A 19,277-nucleotide genomic window follows, 5' to 3' on the forward strand; every position below is an offset into this window, starting at 1 on the left:
TAGAAAATATATTTTGGTAAATCAGTCCCTAGTTTATTAATAAATAGTGCTATGACTTCCTCATTATTGATAACAATAACAAATTAAATAATCACATACTTTTATAGGTTTGTCAAAAATGAATTGTGTTAACAAAAATTATTTTTCCTGTTCTTTATCTTCTCATATTTTCTTAAAATATAGCTTGAGACAAGCTATTAAAATATAGTTAAAACATTTTTTAAACATTATGATTCATTTTAAAGGCCATATTGTTAAAATGAAAAGTAATAAAACAGCCTCAGGCTATGATCCCCAAAATTGTTCTAGCTCATTACATTTCTTAAATCATTAAGATGAGTTATCATTATATTTGTATCTAGTCTTTTTTTAAAATTATTATTTAAAACATGTAAATCTGAGACTTCCTCCCAGCCATGAGGGACTAATTGCTACTTAGTTTTTTATATATAAACTACTAGAACACTGGGGAAACAATACAAAAATGCTATTTTAAGATATTGGATAATAGAAAGTACAAAACTGTGTGCCCTGTGAAAAGAGTAACAAATTATGTGAGCCTAGGGTAGTTATGAGGGCTAAAGCACTAGGAATATATGTGGGGTTCTCCTGTATTTTTGACTGAATATCCCACTTCTTGTGCAAAAGTTGAAACTCTGTTAAGCCACGCAAAAAATTACAGGGGGGTTGATGTTGAACAAAAGGAATGGGAGATGTGTCATTTCTAACCAGCCACAGTTAGGAGATATTATTATTATTATTGTTACAACCTTGGAGGAGTCATTATGTCATCCTTAATAGGAGAGCTAAACTACAACTAGAGTAAAGGCTACTGTAGTTATACTCTAACAAAGATTAGAAACTAATACTGAAAGGATCATGCAGATCCAGAAAACAAAAAAACTATAATTCTTCAAAGGAGGAAAACATAGCCTAGACACTCAACAACGTAGCATTTCCATACAAATTTTAAAATAAGCTTGTCAATTTCTACCAAAAAAATAATGTAGCTTTGATTGCAGCTGGGTGGAATCTGTAGATACATTCTGGGAGAATTGACACTTTGGCAACATTTAGCCTTTCAGTTCATAGCGTGTCTCCATTTATTTACATTTTCAATATTCTAAGTGCTTCATAGTTTTCAATGTATGTGTCTTCAACATACTTCCTAAAATTTATCTCTCAATTTTTCATTGTTTTGGATGCTTTAGTAAACATTAGTATTTTTCAATTTAATTTTTCATGCTAATAGTAATACAAGTGATTGTGGTTATAAACACTGGATCCCACAAAGTTATTAAAATCACTTCAGTCATCCTATGTCGTCTACAAATGAAAACAGCTTTATTTCTTCCTTTTAAATCTATGTATTTTACATTTTTTTTCTTGCCATATTACACTAGCTATGACCTCCAGTAAAAATGTTGACCTTCAGTGGTGAGAGTAGACCTTTTTGCCTTGTTTTTCTGATCAGAAGGGAAAGCAGTCATTCATTGACCTTTAAGGTGATGGCTATAGGTTTTAGTAGGTGCTTGTCAAGAAGTTGAGGAAGGTTCCTTCTTTTGTAGAGAGTTTTTTATGATGAAAGATTATTAAATTGGGGCAATGTTTAGAATAGTCAAAAAAGTAGAATAGTCAAAAAAGTTTTGTTTTATGAACCAAAATTATCTAACTTTGAGGCAACGATAAAGCTATAGCAATAAAGACTGTGATATTGCATAAAGATATATAATGTCAATAAAAAGAAGGGTCCAAAGATAGACTCACATACGATCAATTGACTTCTGGAAAAAAAAGGACAAGGTAATTAGGTGAGGAAATGCTGTCCTTCTCAACAAACAGTGCTGAAATGGGGTATTTTCATGGAAAAAAAGAAAACCATTATTTAAGCCTTTAACTTCCCCCAAAACACCAACATTTACTGAAATAACCCATAAACCAAATGTAGTAGTGAAAACTATAAAATCTCTAGGGAAAAATTGAGAAGATGGTGTTCACAACTTTGGGGTAAGCAACAAATTGTGAAATGGGACACAAAAAGTATTAAGCATAAGTGAAAAATCTTAATAAATTGGACTTAATAAGAATTAAACACTTCTGTTCTTCTAAAGCACTTGTTGGTTCACAAACTGGTCCCCATACACAGAGGGCAAGATAAGACCAAAGAGGCAGACTACTTCACATTGGTAGGTAGCAGATTTGATAAGCAACAGAACTTATTATCCGACGCTTCTCATGTGTGGCTGCAAGATGAGTAGATCTTCACACCTCCCTACCAGAATCTTAAAGTTTATATAGGGGCCTTAGTTGGGTTCAGTCACACATACAGTCGAGATGGTCTCAACAATGCATAACTCTCGCAAGGCTGTATATCCTTGAAGCAGTTTCTAGTGTGAGGAAGACAGGCAGAACATAAATCCAAGGCCAGGGGAGAGGGTGAGTAGTCTCTAATTGCCTGGATCCAGCTTGCCGGTCAACCTGCAGTCAAGTCCTCTTGACCTCCTGCAATAGCTGTCAAGAAATTGAAAAGTTAAGTCTCAGACAGAGAACAATATGTACTACATTAAGTATATTTCATCAAGGATTTTTTTCCAGAATATATATTTATTTATTTATGGGGAGTGTGTATATATACATATATATATATAGTTATAGATATATAGATATATAGAATAGATATAGATATAGATATAGATATTAATATAGATATCTATATTAATATCTATATCTATATCTATTCTCTATATTAATATCTATATCTATATCTATTCTATATATCTATATATCTATATCTGTCTATCTTAGAACTTAATAATAATATGACAAATAAAACAATTAGGAAAAATGAACAAAATATTTCACAAAAGAATAGGAATGTCCAGTAAGCCCATGAAAATATTTTTAGCATCTTTAGAGAAATGCAAATGACAATACCAGTGAGATACCACTATGCAATCACTGAGTTACTAAAATTAAATATTAGGTATTGGTAAAGATGTGGAGCTTCTGGAGCTCTCATATTACTGAAGGAATTTAAAATGATATAACCATATTGAAAAACAATTTCACAGTTTCTTATAATTAATATGCCCACCAAACAACCGAACAATATCATTCTTAGGAATTGAGAAATATAAATATAGGTCCATGCAAACACTGTATTCAAATAGTCATAGTACCTTTGTTCTTAATAGTTCAAAACTGCAACAATCCAAATGTACTTCAATAGGTAAATGTATAAACCAAGTGTGATATAGCCATACAATAGAATACTATTCGGCAATGAAAAAGAATGCACTACTGATGTAAAACAACAACCTGGCTATACCTGCAAAACATTGTGTGGAGTGAAAGCAACCAGACGTAAAGGACTATCACTTTATTATTCTGCTTATATGAAACTTGTGAATAGCTAAAATAATCTATAGTGACCGAAATCAGATCACTGGTGGCCTGTTTCTAGGGGTGGAGGCTAGGGGGAAATAGAAATTTGGTTGCTTAGAGGGAAGAAACGGGGATTGGAAGAGAGACATTTTTGAAAGGAAACAATTGCAAAGGCCTTTTATCCTCTTTAAACAAATGTCTCGTGACTGAATCGAAAACCTTAATTTTAACCTTTATATTGGACATAAACATTGCAGTGAAGCAAGGGGACTTATTTTGTCCTTCCTTTGCTACCCTGCCATCATTCTACCGAGCAGTAAGTTCTATGGCCTGGTTTGCAGTGTCCCCAGGACCACCTAACGCCCTCTAGTAACTTTGCACTCTTCCAGGCCTTTGGGATGCTCTTGTCACCAAGGTGGACCAACCTGCATACACAGTGCCAGCGCACAGACTTGCCAGGCCTTTTTCAGGAGCTACCCAGCTTTGGTCAATTTCTAGCTGTACAGATTTCCCACAAATCATGCTTTCCATGAACAGGAATTTTACAGATCAGCAAGTACTTTCACATCAATTACTTTCTTTAATTTAAAAGAAGTTTAGATAACAGATCAAGCAAGGAATGATCCCTTCTCAGAGGGAAGGACCGCTATAGGAAAGGCCTTTTTCACCAGGGACCCTTTAAGGGCCTGTGCCTGGACGTCCGTGGGGCGAGGGCGTGGGAAGGGGGGAGGGTGGGGGAGTGTCCTCTTTCTCCCCCCACCCTCCAACGTAGGCGGCTGAGCCAAAGCCAGTGGGGGCTGTCTCCTCCTCTTACCCAGCAGCTGTTGCTCACTCAGCTCGCAAGCCAGGACAGGGGACAGGGCGGCAGCGACTCCTCCGGGTCCTGAGAAGTGGATCCGTTCGGGGCCACCACCATGCCAGGAGCCGCCGGGGTCTCTCTGGTCGTGCTGCTCATCGGGAGCCTCGGGGGCGGCCGGGCGCAGCTGCTGCAGCAGCAGCCACAGGCGCATCAGCAAAGAGGTACAGGGGAGGCACGGGCTCTAGATTACATCCTTTTTCGGGGCGCGAGACTCCTCACTGGTCCCTTCTTCAGACAGTTGCTGGCCAGGGGCGGCTTTCTTGTTCTGCCCTTGGGGAGTGCGCTGTGGGGCGAGAGGGGCTAAGTTTGAACCAAGTTCACTTTCAACTGCCTGAGTGGGGTAGGAGGAATTGCCTTCCTTCCCCAAAAGTGCTTTTCATTGTTCATTGGTTTCTGGGAGGATTGCTATCACTCTACATCCTGCAAGTTATTTCCAAAATATTTCCAAGAGGCAAACTTTTAGCCAATTAAAACAGAAAAGTTTCTCCAAATCAGATTCCTTCCTTGCAAGGAAAGGTTTCCCAAGCTGTGCTTCATCTTGAAACTTTATGGAGGGCAGCTGATACATATATGTTTTAAAGAACTTTGCAACTAATTGAACAGGGTTTGTAAAGGACTTAAGTATGCGATTGTTTTTCTTTTTTTCTTTCATGGCAATGGCGCTTGCAGCCTCTTCTTTACCCATATCCTATCTCAGGTATCCTATTATATAGTGAAATTTCTCCTCTTGTTTAAATGCAGACAAGATTTCTGTGTCATCGGTACTTTAATTAAGACCACAATGGCCAGATACACACTTCAGGGGACTTTGGAAAACAGTTGTATTTAATGTAACTCAAATTATGCTCTTCAGAGAGCTTTAATGTTTGTGTGCTTATCATTTATGAAACTCTGGGGAGTCTTTGAAGAGTTATTTTATCATCATGAATTTTAAAAGAAGCACATGTGCAGCGTTTTAAGACACAATTTATAATACATTATTTCAGCAAACATTTCTGCAAGTTGGAAAACATGTATCAAAGTAGAAAAAATTAAATATTTAAGATTTGGGCTCAAATATATATATATAAAAATTTACCCTAAGAGTACAAAATCTGGAGGTTAGCAGCTTTTGAAAGTTTTGATGAGGCTGAATCTGCCAAATTTTTGAGATATACGTATCCCTCTTTTAGATAATTGGAGTAAAGCTATGTCTAATAGCTCTGAAGCTTTTGCCTATTACAATCTAGCATTTCCAGCAGAACAATTTTATTTTAAAAGGAGTAAAAAAAAAAAAATACTCTAAGCTCTTTGCTACAATAATAACTCCCGGATTAAAATTCCCAGAATAAAAATGATCTTAAGTCACTATACGATTTTTTTCTTCTTCCTGCTTTTCCTTCTCTGAGAGGTAAGATGAGGTCAATGTGGCTTAATTAATAGAATTTATGAGATAGTGACTTTCATAATATCTCTGGCTACTGATTTATAAAAATGCTACTTTTAAATATTGACCTTGCTCAGTTATATGATATGTTTTTAACAATACACAATACTTTAATACTGTTAGGCAACTGGGGGTGAAGAGAGTCCAAGTGCACCAGTCCTTCTGTTCACTGGGAATGGGGCAGAAGCTCAAAGCATGCACTGTAGGCATCGAGTGGGTTCCTGAGAATTTTTCCCAGCGTGTTCCTCCTCCCCTTTCCCTCTTATGCTGTCTCCCCTCTTCTCTCCTCCCCACCTCTCCACTCCCCCTTCCCGATCCCCTTCTATCTTCTTCCTTCCTCCTTTCTCTTCTCCCCTCTTCTCTCTCTCTGCCCCTCTCCTCCACCCCTCTCTTACTTCATATAAAATTAACTCTGATTTCTATAGTCCAGATACAGGTTGATGTGAATGAAGAAGGGCAAGTTTGTATACTGCCATTCTGCTGAGTGAAAACTTGGACACTGTATACAATAAGGAATTCTATGCAAAATAGCTGTAACACTGAGTGTACTATAGACTGCTATATTCCACATTCTAAAATCTATTATTGTGTATTTTCTAGATCATTTGCAATATATTTAGAGACTGGCTTAAAGATAAATGTTTGAACTCTGCTAATATTAAAACTATATAAAATATATTTCGTAATACCTTAAACTTGTATAGTGCTTAATAATTTAAAATTGCCTTATGCACATGAGTGTGTTTCACCATCAGCTATTATTAATCTTATTGGACAAATTTAAAAGCCTAGCCTTGGAGTAGCTGTAACTTACTCGTAAGTTCATGCAACTGATAATAACCTAATTTTTAACAACTAAGAAAACCTTTAGTTTTATTTATGCGGAAGTTCCCTTTTTATGGTACCAAGATTTCTTTCCATTTACTTTTTGAGGCCTCTTTCCTTTTCAATGTTGTGTTTAAGCAAGCTCTCAGTGAAGATTGTTGGATATGAGTTTGATGGAAGAAGTGTTTTCTTGGCTATCATTCCCTTTTCTCTTTTCTATTATACTAGCACTGACCTTCCTGGCCAGCCACTGATTTGTTAGCATGAACAGCTTTCTCTTTTAGTACGGTGCTGATTTATTAAGAACGTTGACATGAAACAATCATTTTTAAATGATGAATTGAGTTAGAAACTTAAGCAGATATATATTTTTAAATCTTTTGTAATTTCTGTAGCATACTGAATTGTAGTATGAGTAACATTGATTCTACAAGCATGATTTTCCAAGGAAATTCTTTAACTAGATTTAAGATGTACAAAATAGGAGAATGATAGTCAGAGTGGTTCTGCATTCCAGCAAGGCAGTAGATTCAACCTTTTCCTGATATTCTTGTGACTGTTATGTGGAAATGGTAATGTAGTGGTAGGTAAAATGCAACTGATTGAAAATAATTACCAAAGAATATTGCATAGTGGATCAAGATTAATTTGGAAAGAAGTCTCTAGGAGGGTGAGAGAGATTTCTTTATATTCATTGGTCTTGGTAATGGCTTCATGGAAGACATAAAATCCAAGCTTATCAGAACTGTAGGTCGTCCAAAATTGATTTATGGGGACTAAGCTGGTAATAACAGGTTCAGGAACTTTAAAGTTCTCCGTAGCCTGGACCATAAATGGGACATACATGAAGTTGGTTTTATTATTTGTATCTATATGTTAAATACTTTCATTTGATCTATACTGGGAATTTGTTGTTTCCTTTATATATATAGGAGTGAATGCAAAGAAAGGACAAGTCTGAACTGCAGTAAGTTCAGTTTGAACATATAGCATGACATGTTGACAGAAATGTTAACCAACTGACTTTTATAAAAAACAAACAAACAAACTCATAGAAGCAGATGAGTCTGTTGGTTAAAACACATTTGGGTGCTTCATTGACAAACGGATGTAAATTCAGAGGAGGGAGAGCACAATAGTTAGGAGTCTGCAAATATTTTCAGAGGGGGACTATTTCAAGTGAAGACTGTTAATCTGGAGAAAGATATAAGAAATCATGAGGTATCCTCAAATTTTTGGAAAGATTGTTATATGGAAAAGAGACTAAGATGTCCTTCCTAAAGCCTGAACTCAGATCCATAAGAAAAATATGACAAAGAGGAATGTTTGAGTTCAATAAAATGGGAGGAAACCTGTTCCCCCTACTCATTCTGAGTTGTTCAGAAAGAACTGGGTTGTTTGGAGCACCTAACTTCTGGAAGTGTTCATACAGTGATCAAATGTACAGCTTTTCAGGGATGATTTGGGATGGAATGCTTCTACAGGGTGGAAGTTAGGACTTACAAATCTCCAGTCTTTTCCCAAGTCCAATATTCTAATATTGCATTCTGTTTTTTTTTTGTTTTTTTTTTGAGTACAAACTTGTATTTGAACTTTTGAATTCTTAAAAATGTCAAGAAAACATTAAATGTATATAAATGTGTTTTTAAACACATTTATAATAAAATAAAATAAAATAAAATAAAAATATGTTTGAGATGATTCTCATATTTTTGGCAAGCATACTTAAAGATTTAATGTTAGATTTCCACATCACTATCAATTGCAGTTCTAAAATATCCTGTGTTATAAAATATGAGAAGACTTTATAAATTACCTGAAAATTTTTTAGGGGATTTATTATGGCCATATACCTGAAATTAACTTTTGGGAGGTATTATTATTATTATTATTATTATTATTATTATTATTATTTTGCTACATATGTAACTTGTTGGCTTGTTCACTACACACTGGTCTAATAGTTTAGTAAAAATGATTCATAACAGGTAAAATTTATAGCTGAGAATAAGAACATATTCAACATTGACTATTATAGATGTGGTAGCATTTTTTAAAATGACATCAGTTTTATAAAGTTTAATCTCATATGTCAGTGTATACAAATTGCTGATCTTACTCCTAAAATTTTCTGTCATAGATTTTCATGAAAAGTAAATGAACTCAAGAGTTGCTAGGGATTATGCACTTGCTCTGCCAAGTCTTCCTTTATTCACTTCAGTCACTATAGCTCCTGAAATATATCACCTACACTAATAACTACAGTGTTACCCTTCTTTAGATATATTTACAAACTCAAATAGGTATCCCAAGAGTTATTCCCAAGTATGACTGCTGTAAGAAAAGCAGTCATATTTTATAGGAGGGATTTATTTAAATAGGAAGAATAATTTCTGAAGTAGTAGGGTTTTTAGTTTTTATACCTTTTAACTATACTGTAAAAGCTATTACTCAAAAGCGTTTACTTTTTAGATTTTACATCTCAGTATTTTCTAAGTCCCCATTTATCCAATGCAGATAAGTGTCGCTTTTTCTATTCATATTTTGAATAAATACCAATTATTCTTTGGTAATGACTAATGTGCTAGATTTTTTCAACTTGTACCTCTGAGACATATCATTGTTCCTTCTTTTGAGCCAATTGGACTAGCAGTGAACTGTAAGAAAAAATTAACTTGAACTTTATATGAAGACTCACATCTCCTTTCATAATCTGATTTACAATCCTGGGGCTACAATTGTGGGCCACAATGGAGGAGGAGGACTTGGGACCTAGTGGGGTCCAGAATAGGGAAAATTAACTTCAACCTAGCTTATATATACATAGCAAAATCAGTAGGGTGGCTAGCTGTCTAAATTATAGAGTCCAAAGGATATATCACATGCACGCTAGATTCCAGTCAACGAAACTATCCAGTAGGATTCTACCATGTGGGTAGAGCATAGCTGGAAGAATTTCCAGGCAGGGTAATAATAATAATAGTAGTAATAATAATAAAAGAATGGTGACTGCAGGTCATCTGTGCAGTTTGCAGCAGATTCTTACTTAGCAGCTGGAGCCTGAAAAAGATCAGGAAGAAAGTATTGCCAATGTCCAGACAAATTATTTTGTTTGTGATACAGAAGATTGGGGTTTAGTATTTGTGTAGCATCCCAACTTTGAAATTGGTAGCTAAGTGGGAATTTAGGCCAAAGTCCAGGTGTAGTGAAGTAAAAAACAAGGTAGAGATGAGAGAAAGACACAACTTTATTGGCACATGGTTCTCAAGACTCATGCCAGGCTCAGAGTATACCAGGCAGACAGAAAGAAGACTAAATCTGGGCTGTACTAATTGGTAAGACTGAATTCAAAGGTCAGGATTTGTGCAGGCAACTGGTAGGTTTGGGCCAATGTGTAGTGGAATGTGGTTAATGAATGAATATGTTCAGTGAGTAAAACAAAACAAAACAAAATCTTTGCTCTCTTGTGGCTTATATTCTAATTGAGGCAGAAATATTAATATATAATGAACATGTAATATAATGAATACCTGTATTGTATAGAATGTAGTGGGTGATGAGAATCCTGGACAATCAAATACAGCAGAATAAGAGGAGGCAGGAGTTCTGCAAGTGGAGGGAAGTGGTTGCTATTTTAAATAGAGTGATAAAGGTTGACCTTATTGAGGTCACACTTGAGCAAATACTTGAAGGTGATGTGGGAGTGATTCACACATATATCAGGTGGAGGAGTAGTCTCCCCACAGGGAACTCTCCCCATATAAAGGCCCAAGGCTGAAGTACAGTGAGACAGTCAGAGAAGTGATGACGAGCTGGATCAGTGTAAAAATTTTGCCTTTTAGTCTGAGTGAGATGGATGGTATTGGAGAATTTGGAGCTGAGTTAAGTGAATGAATGAAATTGTGTTTAATATTTCTTTTTTCAAGCAGGCTCTAATCCATTGCACTAGACCAGTCGTCCAAATGTAGGATTATTTTAGATTCATCTTCTGCACAAAACCTCCCATTCACGGAGCATGTGTAAGAGACTCTATTCCAGAGTTTTCTACCTCAACAATCTTATCATTGGAAAGATCACATGCATCTTTGTAAAACTTTTTTATTTCATTTGGCATCACAATCCTAATCCACGATTAAAAGAATATTAATACCTTGAAGCAACTCAAGGGCAGGGAACTTCTACATATCCTTGCATTTTGCTCCAGTGTTCTTAGAAATATGCCTTAGGTTTCTTAGAGAAATTTTAACTAATGTGCACATTGAAGCAAAAATAAGTTATTCAAAATCCCACATGGGTATATGTATACATTGGAGTTCCCTTTCTTATTATTCATTTCAGTATCAGAGCTAAAGTTTAGATACTGTTGCTGAAAATGACATAATGATGTATTGATCGGATGACTTCTTTTATGAAATGAACTTTGAAATGTTACCTATTTTTACAATCAGAAGCATTCTATGCTCTGTTTCAATTTTTATAACTTCTTTAAGGATCACTGTAAGTCTTGCAGTAACCTTTAGAATAAAGTAATGCAATTTTGGCCTGACTAAATTCTATTATTTAGGACAAATTTGGTGAAGAAAATTGCTTTCTTCCTCTCTCTGTTTTCTTCCTTCCTCCCTTTTACTTCTCTCCCTCCCTTTACCCTCTTTGCTCCTTCCTCCTTCCCTTTAGCCCTCTCTTCTTTCCTTCTTTCTTTTTTTCTTTTTCCTTTAGTATCCTTTTTGTGAATATGGCATTCAAAGAGATGATTCTAACAAATATAACTTTTAAGAAGACATGTAAGACAAAACTTCACTTAATCTTTCTTATTAAAGACCATTGCTAATTACTATCTAAAGATAATTTTGAGGCATAGTCTAAACTTACATGTGAGTGAAAGCTAGATGTGTGTTTGTCAAAGATGTATAATATGGGCAAAAAAATTCCAGTTATCTTGAATGTGGATTTTAACATGGGAGCTTTATGCTGTTTGCCTTTTATTTGACCATGTGATATTCCGAAGAAGATCTTAGAGGATAATCTATCAGCGGGTTATTACTTATAACACTGGCTTTCTGTGACAGACCTAATCTAGTTCAAATAGTAAATTAATGTATGCAAATCACGAATGACGAAGACCTGAGGAACTGTTTGGTGCCTGGCACTTACGAAAGGCACCTTATGCTGTTAATGATGTCTCTCCTTGTGCGGTCCTCTCATTTGACCACCATGCGGGGTGTCTCCCTATGGTTCTTAGAGTAACTGCGTTTTGAGTGCCCGATGCTTTGGATTGGTTGAATACTAGCTAGCACACTGTGAGCATTAACACATTTATTGACATAGCTGATCTGTTCAGTAGGTTAACACAATTATCCTCATTTATAGAAGGAAAATAGATGCCGAGCAACGTTTCAAAGACAAACACAAACTCAGATGCTGATTTTAGAGTTAGAAATTAGAGTATGTTCCTTCTTCTGATTTTATGGATCCGGCATTGTCATCTCTTTTGGAGTTTTTGATCCTTCTTTATCTTTTATAAAATACCTTGGAAAAAAGTCATATCTCCCTTTAGGAGTTATTTTAGTAGTCTAGTTTGAAACGCGACATTCATTAAGTAATATAGAAGAAAACTAAATTTTTTAGAAAAAGCAATAAAATGTGTAATCTTCAAGGATCTTTTTCATTTAAACACACACACATACATTACTTAAAACTATGCAGAAATTATACACACATTATTTAAAACTATGCATACATTTAAAATTATTCATCAAATTTCAGTCTCTAAAGTTTTAGTGTTTGGATTACTAGATGCTGGACTGTAAGAGAGTATTAATTGATTATTGCCTTGTTTGAAGTCTTCTTACAGAAATTACTTCAGCAGGCTAGAAACCTAATGGTATTTATTATGCTATAGTGAATTCTTTTACAAAAAAAAGTCAATGTATGTGTCAGGAACTGAGAAAAGCAAGAATCAAACAGATGCACGTAAGAATCAGAGCAAATATCATAATTCCTTCTGAAAAAGTGTAGAATACTGACATATTCATAAAAAAGATTGAAAGAGTTTCATTTCAAGTTGACTTTTCAGTTAAGACAGAAAATTTTGCATATCTACTAGATTTTGAGAGGGTTTGTTTGTGGATATATGTATGCATGTATGTAGTAGTATGTATGCATGTATGTATGTGCCATTTATAGTTTAGAATTCACAGTACCTAATTAGGTGTTTAGTATATTGCTGTTTGATTTGTTTTCTTAACTCATTAGATTTTCAGTTTTATCAAAAAATCTAGAATAAGGGAATCTAAAAATTGAATTTGCAGAAAAGCCTTGTTGCCTTGATAAATGATCATGAACCGCAGAATAAATTGCAAATGGGATCATCAAATATTTCAATATGGTAGCTGTACTGTTAAAACTCTAAGGTGAAATCCCTTTTAAGTTGCTTATAACATATAAGGTCTTATTCTAAAGTGTACTTAAGGTTAGTAGAGTTTGCCACATCAAATATATTTTTTCAAAAGCCTGTATAGCTGCCATAATTTTCTGGCTTATTGCCTGCTCTGCCTTTTTCAATTACTGGATGAAACTGAAAGTATGAAGAACAAGAAGTAGTGCAATTGTCATTTCATGTAGCTACTTTATCTCATTGGTTTCTTGTGAGGAGTATATAAAATAATGAATATAAAACATGCAGCATCTATTAGGTCTTCAATATATGTGAATTTTCAACACGCTTCAAGAAAAATGAAATAAGTCTAAAAACTGTCTTGGTGCCAAGAAATGCTCTGGCTTAAAGCAGCACTTTTTCTCCAATAATGTCGTATACCAAATTTAGCTGAGGCCATTTATGACGGAATTTGTTCATATACTTGAAACACAAATACATAAATTCAGTTTTAATTCGTATTTGTGTATTAGTATTTCACTATTCTGAACTTCATATCTTAGCCTACAAAAATACTCATATTAATATATACCTCTTTATACCTTTAATTTCCATATACATTCCTCTGCTTTGGAGGTAACCTTGAATAGTAGAAAAAGTACAAACTTGGGAGATGGAAAGAATTAGTTTCATAGCCATGTTACCACTTTATTTACTAAGAGCAAAAACCTGAGTCAATGGAGTTTAAATTTTCTACTAGTAAAATAGTAATGTATGTGAAAATACTTGACAGCTAACCTGTTAATATTAGCTCTTATTTCACCTTTATTATTTGATCACAAAGTTCTAAAAGATGGTATTTGCTGTGCATATGACATCCCTTTTGCTTAAGGAGAACAAAACATTCTAAGTTTCCTTGAGTAGACCCGAAGAGATTATAGATGGCAAACTATGTCACTGCAGAGAGACTGAAGAATTCTGTCAAGGTCACACAAGTCAGTAACAGAGATAGGAAGAAGCAAAAGGTCCTATAATTAGCTAATAGTTATGTTAGTAGCTCAATGTGAGAAGTGATTTCAACAGGCAACGGGATGGAAATTTTAGCAATACTTTGTTGCTACTTATATTTCAAATGTGATATAATAAACATTTTTTCTAGGAATCCCTCATTTTTGGACATGCATTAGGGATTGATATACTATTTTTTAAACAACTCTTTTAAATATGTAATATGTTAGAAAAATGTATGACACATAGTAATCGCTCCATAAAGATTAGTTACTATCTTCAATCCAGTGGTTCTCAAGTTTTTGTGTTAAGATTCCTTTGTACTCTTAAAACTCACAAGCTGATTTATACTGGTTTATTGTTTTAGAAATGAAAATTGGGAAATCTAAAAATGTTAATTCATTTAAAAGAAGAGTAATAATAATTACATGTTGACAAACTTAACATAGTTTCATAAAAAATAATTTTATCTTCCAAAACAAACAAAATATATAGAAGAATGGTATTGTTTTTACGTTCTCAAACCACTTTAATGTCTGACTTAACACAGGAGAACTAGATTCTTATTTCTGCCTCTGCATTCAAATTATTATGATATGTTGTTTTGGTTAAAATATGTGAAAAATACAACAACATATACAGACATGTTATTGAAAAAGGGAGGACTATTTTAATACTCTTTAAGATAGCTATAAATCTTTGAGTCTACATCAAAACCCAGTAAGCAGTAGTTTTTTAAAGATTGGCTGCAATTTGGTATCTGAAATTATAGCAATATATATTTTTTTAAATTATAGCAATATTCTTTTTCTACTCTGTTATATTAAAATCCACTTGTCTTTCTTGCATTTGGAAACAGTTTTACTCATGTGTGATGTTATAACTTCATCTCCATGCCATCTTCCCTGTTTCCTTTCCTTTGCCCAAATAGAAAGAGAAATACTTCTCTTGGCCAAAGTTAGGAATATTCTGTTCATCCCTAGTGGATTTAAAAAGTGAACTCATGACCAAGGTTTAACACAAAGGAAGAATGCTAACATTTGAAATCCTGAATATTAACAGAGGAGTTATCTGGACCTTATTGAGCTCCTGAATTCATATCAGGAAGGGACTTACATGCTTTTCATGAAGAGAAGAATCCTTGCTAGAAGCACTGCTTCTCATGTATCTCTTGAATAATGAGGTTTATTTAATTTTTCCCCTAAACTCTGAAAGTTCTGTGCTTTCAAAAAGCATTCAAGAGGTTTTGTAATATTTAGAATCCAAAATATGATCTTTTACTCTCTGCCCATCTCGTCAAAACCATTATGGAGATGTCAAATGGTAGAGCTATTTTCTTTCTCTTGGTTTGTTATGATATGTTGTCCAGAGACTTAAGTATTTATCCTTTGACCAAAATTTTCACTGTTCAGCTGAGCTGTCTCCCACTGTCCTGATAGGCAAGAAATTCAGATTTGTAGAGCTTGGTTATCAAACACTGATGGGTTAGAACATGGATTTACAAGGTATTTCCAGATTAATTGGACACATTCCTCAGAACTTTTAGTATCATAATTTAAATGACTCGGTTTTTCAAGTTCATGTGTTTCGAGCTCAACCTACCTTTCCTTTTTCCAGTGTAATTTATCTTTAATCATTGGACTGGTTTTGTACTGGTCAGAATTGATATTTAACAGACTTTTCTCTCTCTGTTTCTCCTTTTTTTTTTTTTCTTGTGAGAAACCATTTACTGTTAGACAAAGTCAATAGATAATATGGAATCCATGTGAGTAGCATGACGTAATCTTCCTTCCTCCTCTCCTTCTCCTCCCCCAATATACCTCTATGTTTCCCAGTAACATAGAAAACGTTATTGGTGTGGAAGGGAAATATTTTGTTTATTAATTTATTTTTATTTTATCTTATTTTATTTTATTTTATTTTGAAGGGAAATATTTTAAAAATGCATCTCCTATCTTGATTTGTTTTGCAGCTATAGCTATACTTTATTATAGACAATGATATTTTTTAAATTGTTCAGAAATGCCTTTTGCATTTCTCTTTATTATATCTTCTTCAAGCTTCTACAAAATATGTTTCATTCAACTTTCAATGACTGATTTTATCCATTGGGTTCTTGACATGATGCTTCTTAAAGGGTGCTGACTAAGCAAAGAGTTCCTTATCTAGAAACTGAAATTTTATCTTTACATATTAATTCATTTGGACCAAACTGTTGCCTCTCAGCTCACTTTTCAGATCCTACGAGGTCCATAATTCTTTTTTTTTTCTTTTGAATCAGTGCATAACTGTATTCAGGCTCTTCACGTTTTAGACAACTTCAAAAGCTATTGCTATTGCAGAAAGTGAGAAGTGCATTTCATTAACTAGTTCCTCTTGTAAGATCTTCAAATATTTAACAGTTATAAATTACTAAAGTAAGTTTCACAATGATAAGATATTTTGTCCTTTATTTTTAATTACTGTTATATATTTAGTCTCTAGTCTGGCATGTGGTAGGTATGCATTAAAAAAGAAATTACATCCAATTGTGAAGAGGAGTAAAGCAGGCAGAAGTATTTTTTTGTCAGCACAAAAGTCCATACCTTATATATTTTATTGAAGGAGAATAAGTATCAAAGTAAAATTTATAAGTTGTAGATCAGACTTTATGTATATCTATAAGTAGATGTGTCAGACTCTTTCAACTCACTGAACATTTACTGAAAAGAATTTTGTCATGCAACACCAGATCAATCCCTTCTAGAGATTTTTTTTTTTAATCAAGGGCTAACATGAAATTTTCTAAAGTGATTCAAGATACATTGGTAGCTTATGCAAATTTTAAGTTCTCAATAAATTGAAACAATTTCATAAAAAGAAAAAAAATTGTACAATGAATAAAGAAGCCATTCTTTTTGGATAGACCAAAAAGGTTTCTTTTAAAAAATTTTTACATGTACGTTTTTTTCTAATGTTTTTATAGTCTGAATGAGTGTTTTTATAAGATGTACATTTTCACAAATACTGAAACACAAAGTGCACAGATATAATGTATTGTTTCAATACCACTTAGGTGATAAATAAAATATTTTAGAAAGTGAGACTACTTTAAATTATCTTGCTTCTTGAGATACTTGTTTTTTTTGTTTTTTCTTTTCCCCTGAGGATATTTCCATAAGAACTGAGCAATTTTAAAGCTTTCAGTAAGGAATGCATATTTTTTCACTTAGAACTTTTCTATATGTGAGGCCTTTTTGGATTAAAATTACAATACATAAAATTCAAATGACCATTTAAGATGTAAACTCTAGGAATAGAATCTAGATAACTTTCCTAGGGTGACTTGATTGGCATCTGTTTCCATTTTTCTTTCTTTTTTCTTAGATACCACCAAAGTCCTTTTTATTTCAAAAAAAAAAAAAAAACTTAAAAAATTAAAAAACTATTCACCAGGCCTCCATAATATAATACATGTACTGTGCCCTCAGATGTGATTTCTTCCTTAGAGTTATTTACAGTCAAAATGGTAACATACTTAGAATTAATCTAAGAGATTTGTAGTTCAAGAAACATGGTACGTGTGTTCTTCTGATTTTAATAATGGAACTCTAATGTTAGGCAAGGCAGAGCTGATCCTTCAGCAAATGAGGACTTTTTCTTACAGGAGTGAATTTGAGAGAACGGGGGACAAGATAAGACCTTTGAGAGCAAGGTCCAGGTTTGTTTTATTACTATTTTATCTTCATTGCATAGCACAGAGCACATAGAGTTGTCACATTAAATACTGAATGATGGAATAATAGAAAAAAGAGAGGTAACTTTTAAGAAAGAACACATAAGTACTGAAAAATATGGAGATAGTTAGGAACATGGTGTTGTGCAATGTAGGCAGTTAAAATTTTCTACTCAAGTGAAAAAAGAAAACAAAGTAGAGAGAGAACCAAAGGTAGAATTTGCTAGGACATGAAGGAAGGGTGTAAGTTCATGGAATGCTAAGACATGATGTTCCAATTTAATGTTTAAGTATAAGTGACACTTTCTAGGAGTTTACCAGCTATAAATGTGTCATAGCAACTAATATTCAAGGCTCCTCACCAGTTTCCTTCTCAATGCCTCCATACTTTCCAAGCTCATCACTTGGGAAGGATTCCCTCTTTACTTTTTTCCATATTTATCTGTTTCACTTGCTTTTTGCAGAAAGACAATTCTCCCCTTCTATGCCTTTACTAAATAGCCTGAGCTATCAACACACTTTCCTTTTTCCTTAGCACACCTTACTTTTGAGCACTGTACTTCCTCTTCTTTTAAAATGGAGTCAAATCTTATTTCCTCTAGGTACACAATGGTAAATCCACCTGTACCTGATGACTTCTATCAGTTTAGCCCCAGAGATTGTTATGTATAGTGTAAGTCTCCATCATATAATGTACTTGATTTTTTTCTTATTTTCTTGCTTGGTTTATGTGTCTATGAGTATGTGCTGACAGTATGGCAGAGGTAGGATTTGTGTTGATATTGTATATATTTTCTTTTTTAAAATATACATACCAATTGAAGCACCTAGAGATTGAATTCTTTGTGAACTCACCAGGCCATGGCAGCATTTTTAATTGCAAATTTACTTAAAGGGAATAGAAAAGAGGCATGCCTCTTTAATTTTTATTCTCTTGGTAGGTATTTTTCATAGAGTAAGAGAAGTGATTGAAAAGACAATATGAATCAAACAATGAAGAAACTCTGCAGTCAACTATAGAATTATTAGCATATTAGCAAGTTTCTTCCAAATTAAATATTCTAAAATTGGGATTTAACATTAAACACTTAAAATGTCTATTCAATGACTAATATAACTTTTAGATAGAACAGAGCATATAAACTAAATGTCTAAATTTAAGTAACTACGTAACATAGTTATCATGATTTCCATGGAGAGAGAAAATCAAATCCTGTCTGATGGTCTTAATTACAGCCTCCTTTTCCACCATGCTGCTATCATATGGTTTACATTTGTGTAACATCTGGCATTTAGGATGTTTTATTCTTTTACCACCATTTCTATGCCTCTATGCAAAGCTTTTGAGTATTGTGGTATATAAAGCAGCACACCCCTACAGTCGGAGTAAAGGGGTATCAGTATTTAACATGAGTGACTAGCCTGATATAAATAAGAAGGGATAGAAATACAATCCCAGGTTTTCTAAATCCCTGAACTGTGTTCAGTTCTATGTAAAGTCTCTCTAATATGGAAAGTAACAATTTTTTTATAGTGGAAAGCTAATATGAAAATGATAGCATTATAACAATATTTAGGTATGGTAGGGTTATGATATTTGAAATTTGAATCCATAGATAATCTGTAGCATATTTTTTATTTAGTCAAAGAATGATGATTTCTTATGTTCTCCAGAGGAAAACTCCCA

General features: G+C 33.9%; 1 protein-coding gene across 2 annotated transcripts in view; it reads left to right on the forward strand.

Annotated features, from left to right (window-relative positions):
* Window positions 1-4,191: 4,191 nt before the first annotated feature.
* LAMA2 (laminin subunit alpha 2) overlaps window positions 4,192-19,277 on the forward strand; it is a 527,500-nt gene continuing 512,414 nt past the window's right edge. For both annotated transcript variants that reach the window (XM_033102537.1, XM_033102538.1), the window contains exon 1: window positions 4,192-4,404. In XM_033102537.1, the coding sequence (XP_032958428.1) occupies window positions 4,299-4,404 (106 nt within the window). In that variant the 5' untranslated portion in view covers window positions 4,192-4,298. The remainder of the gene's footprint in view (window positions 4,405-19,277) is intronic.

The sequence above is a fragment of the Rhinolophus ferrumequinum genome, chromosome 3 (genome assembly GCF_004115265.2).
Source record: "Rhinolophus ferrumequinum isolate MPI-CBG mRhiFer1 chromosome 3, mRhiFer1_v1.p, whole genome shotgun sequence".
Taxonomy (NCBI): domain Eukaryota; kingdom Metazoa; phylum Chordata; class Mammalia; order Chiroptera; family Rhinolophidae; genus Rhinolophus; species Rhinolophus ferrumequinum.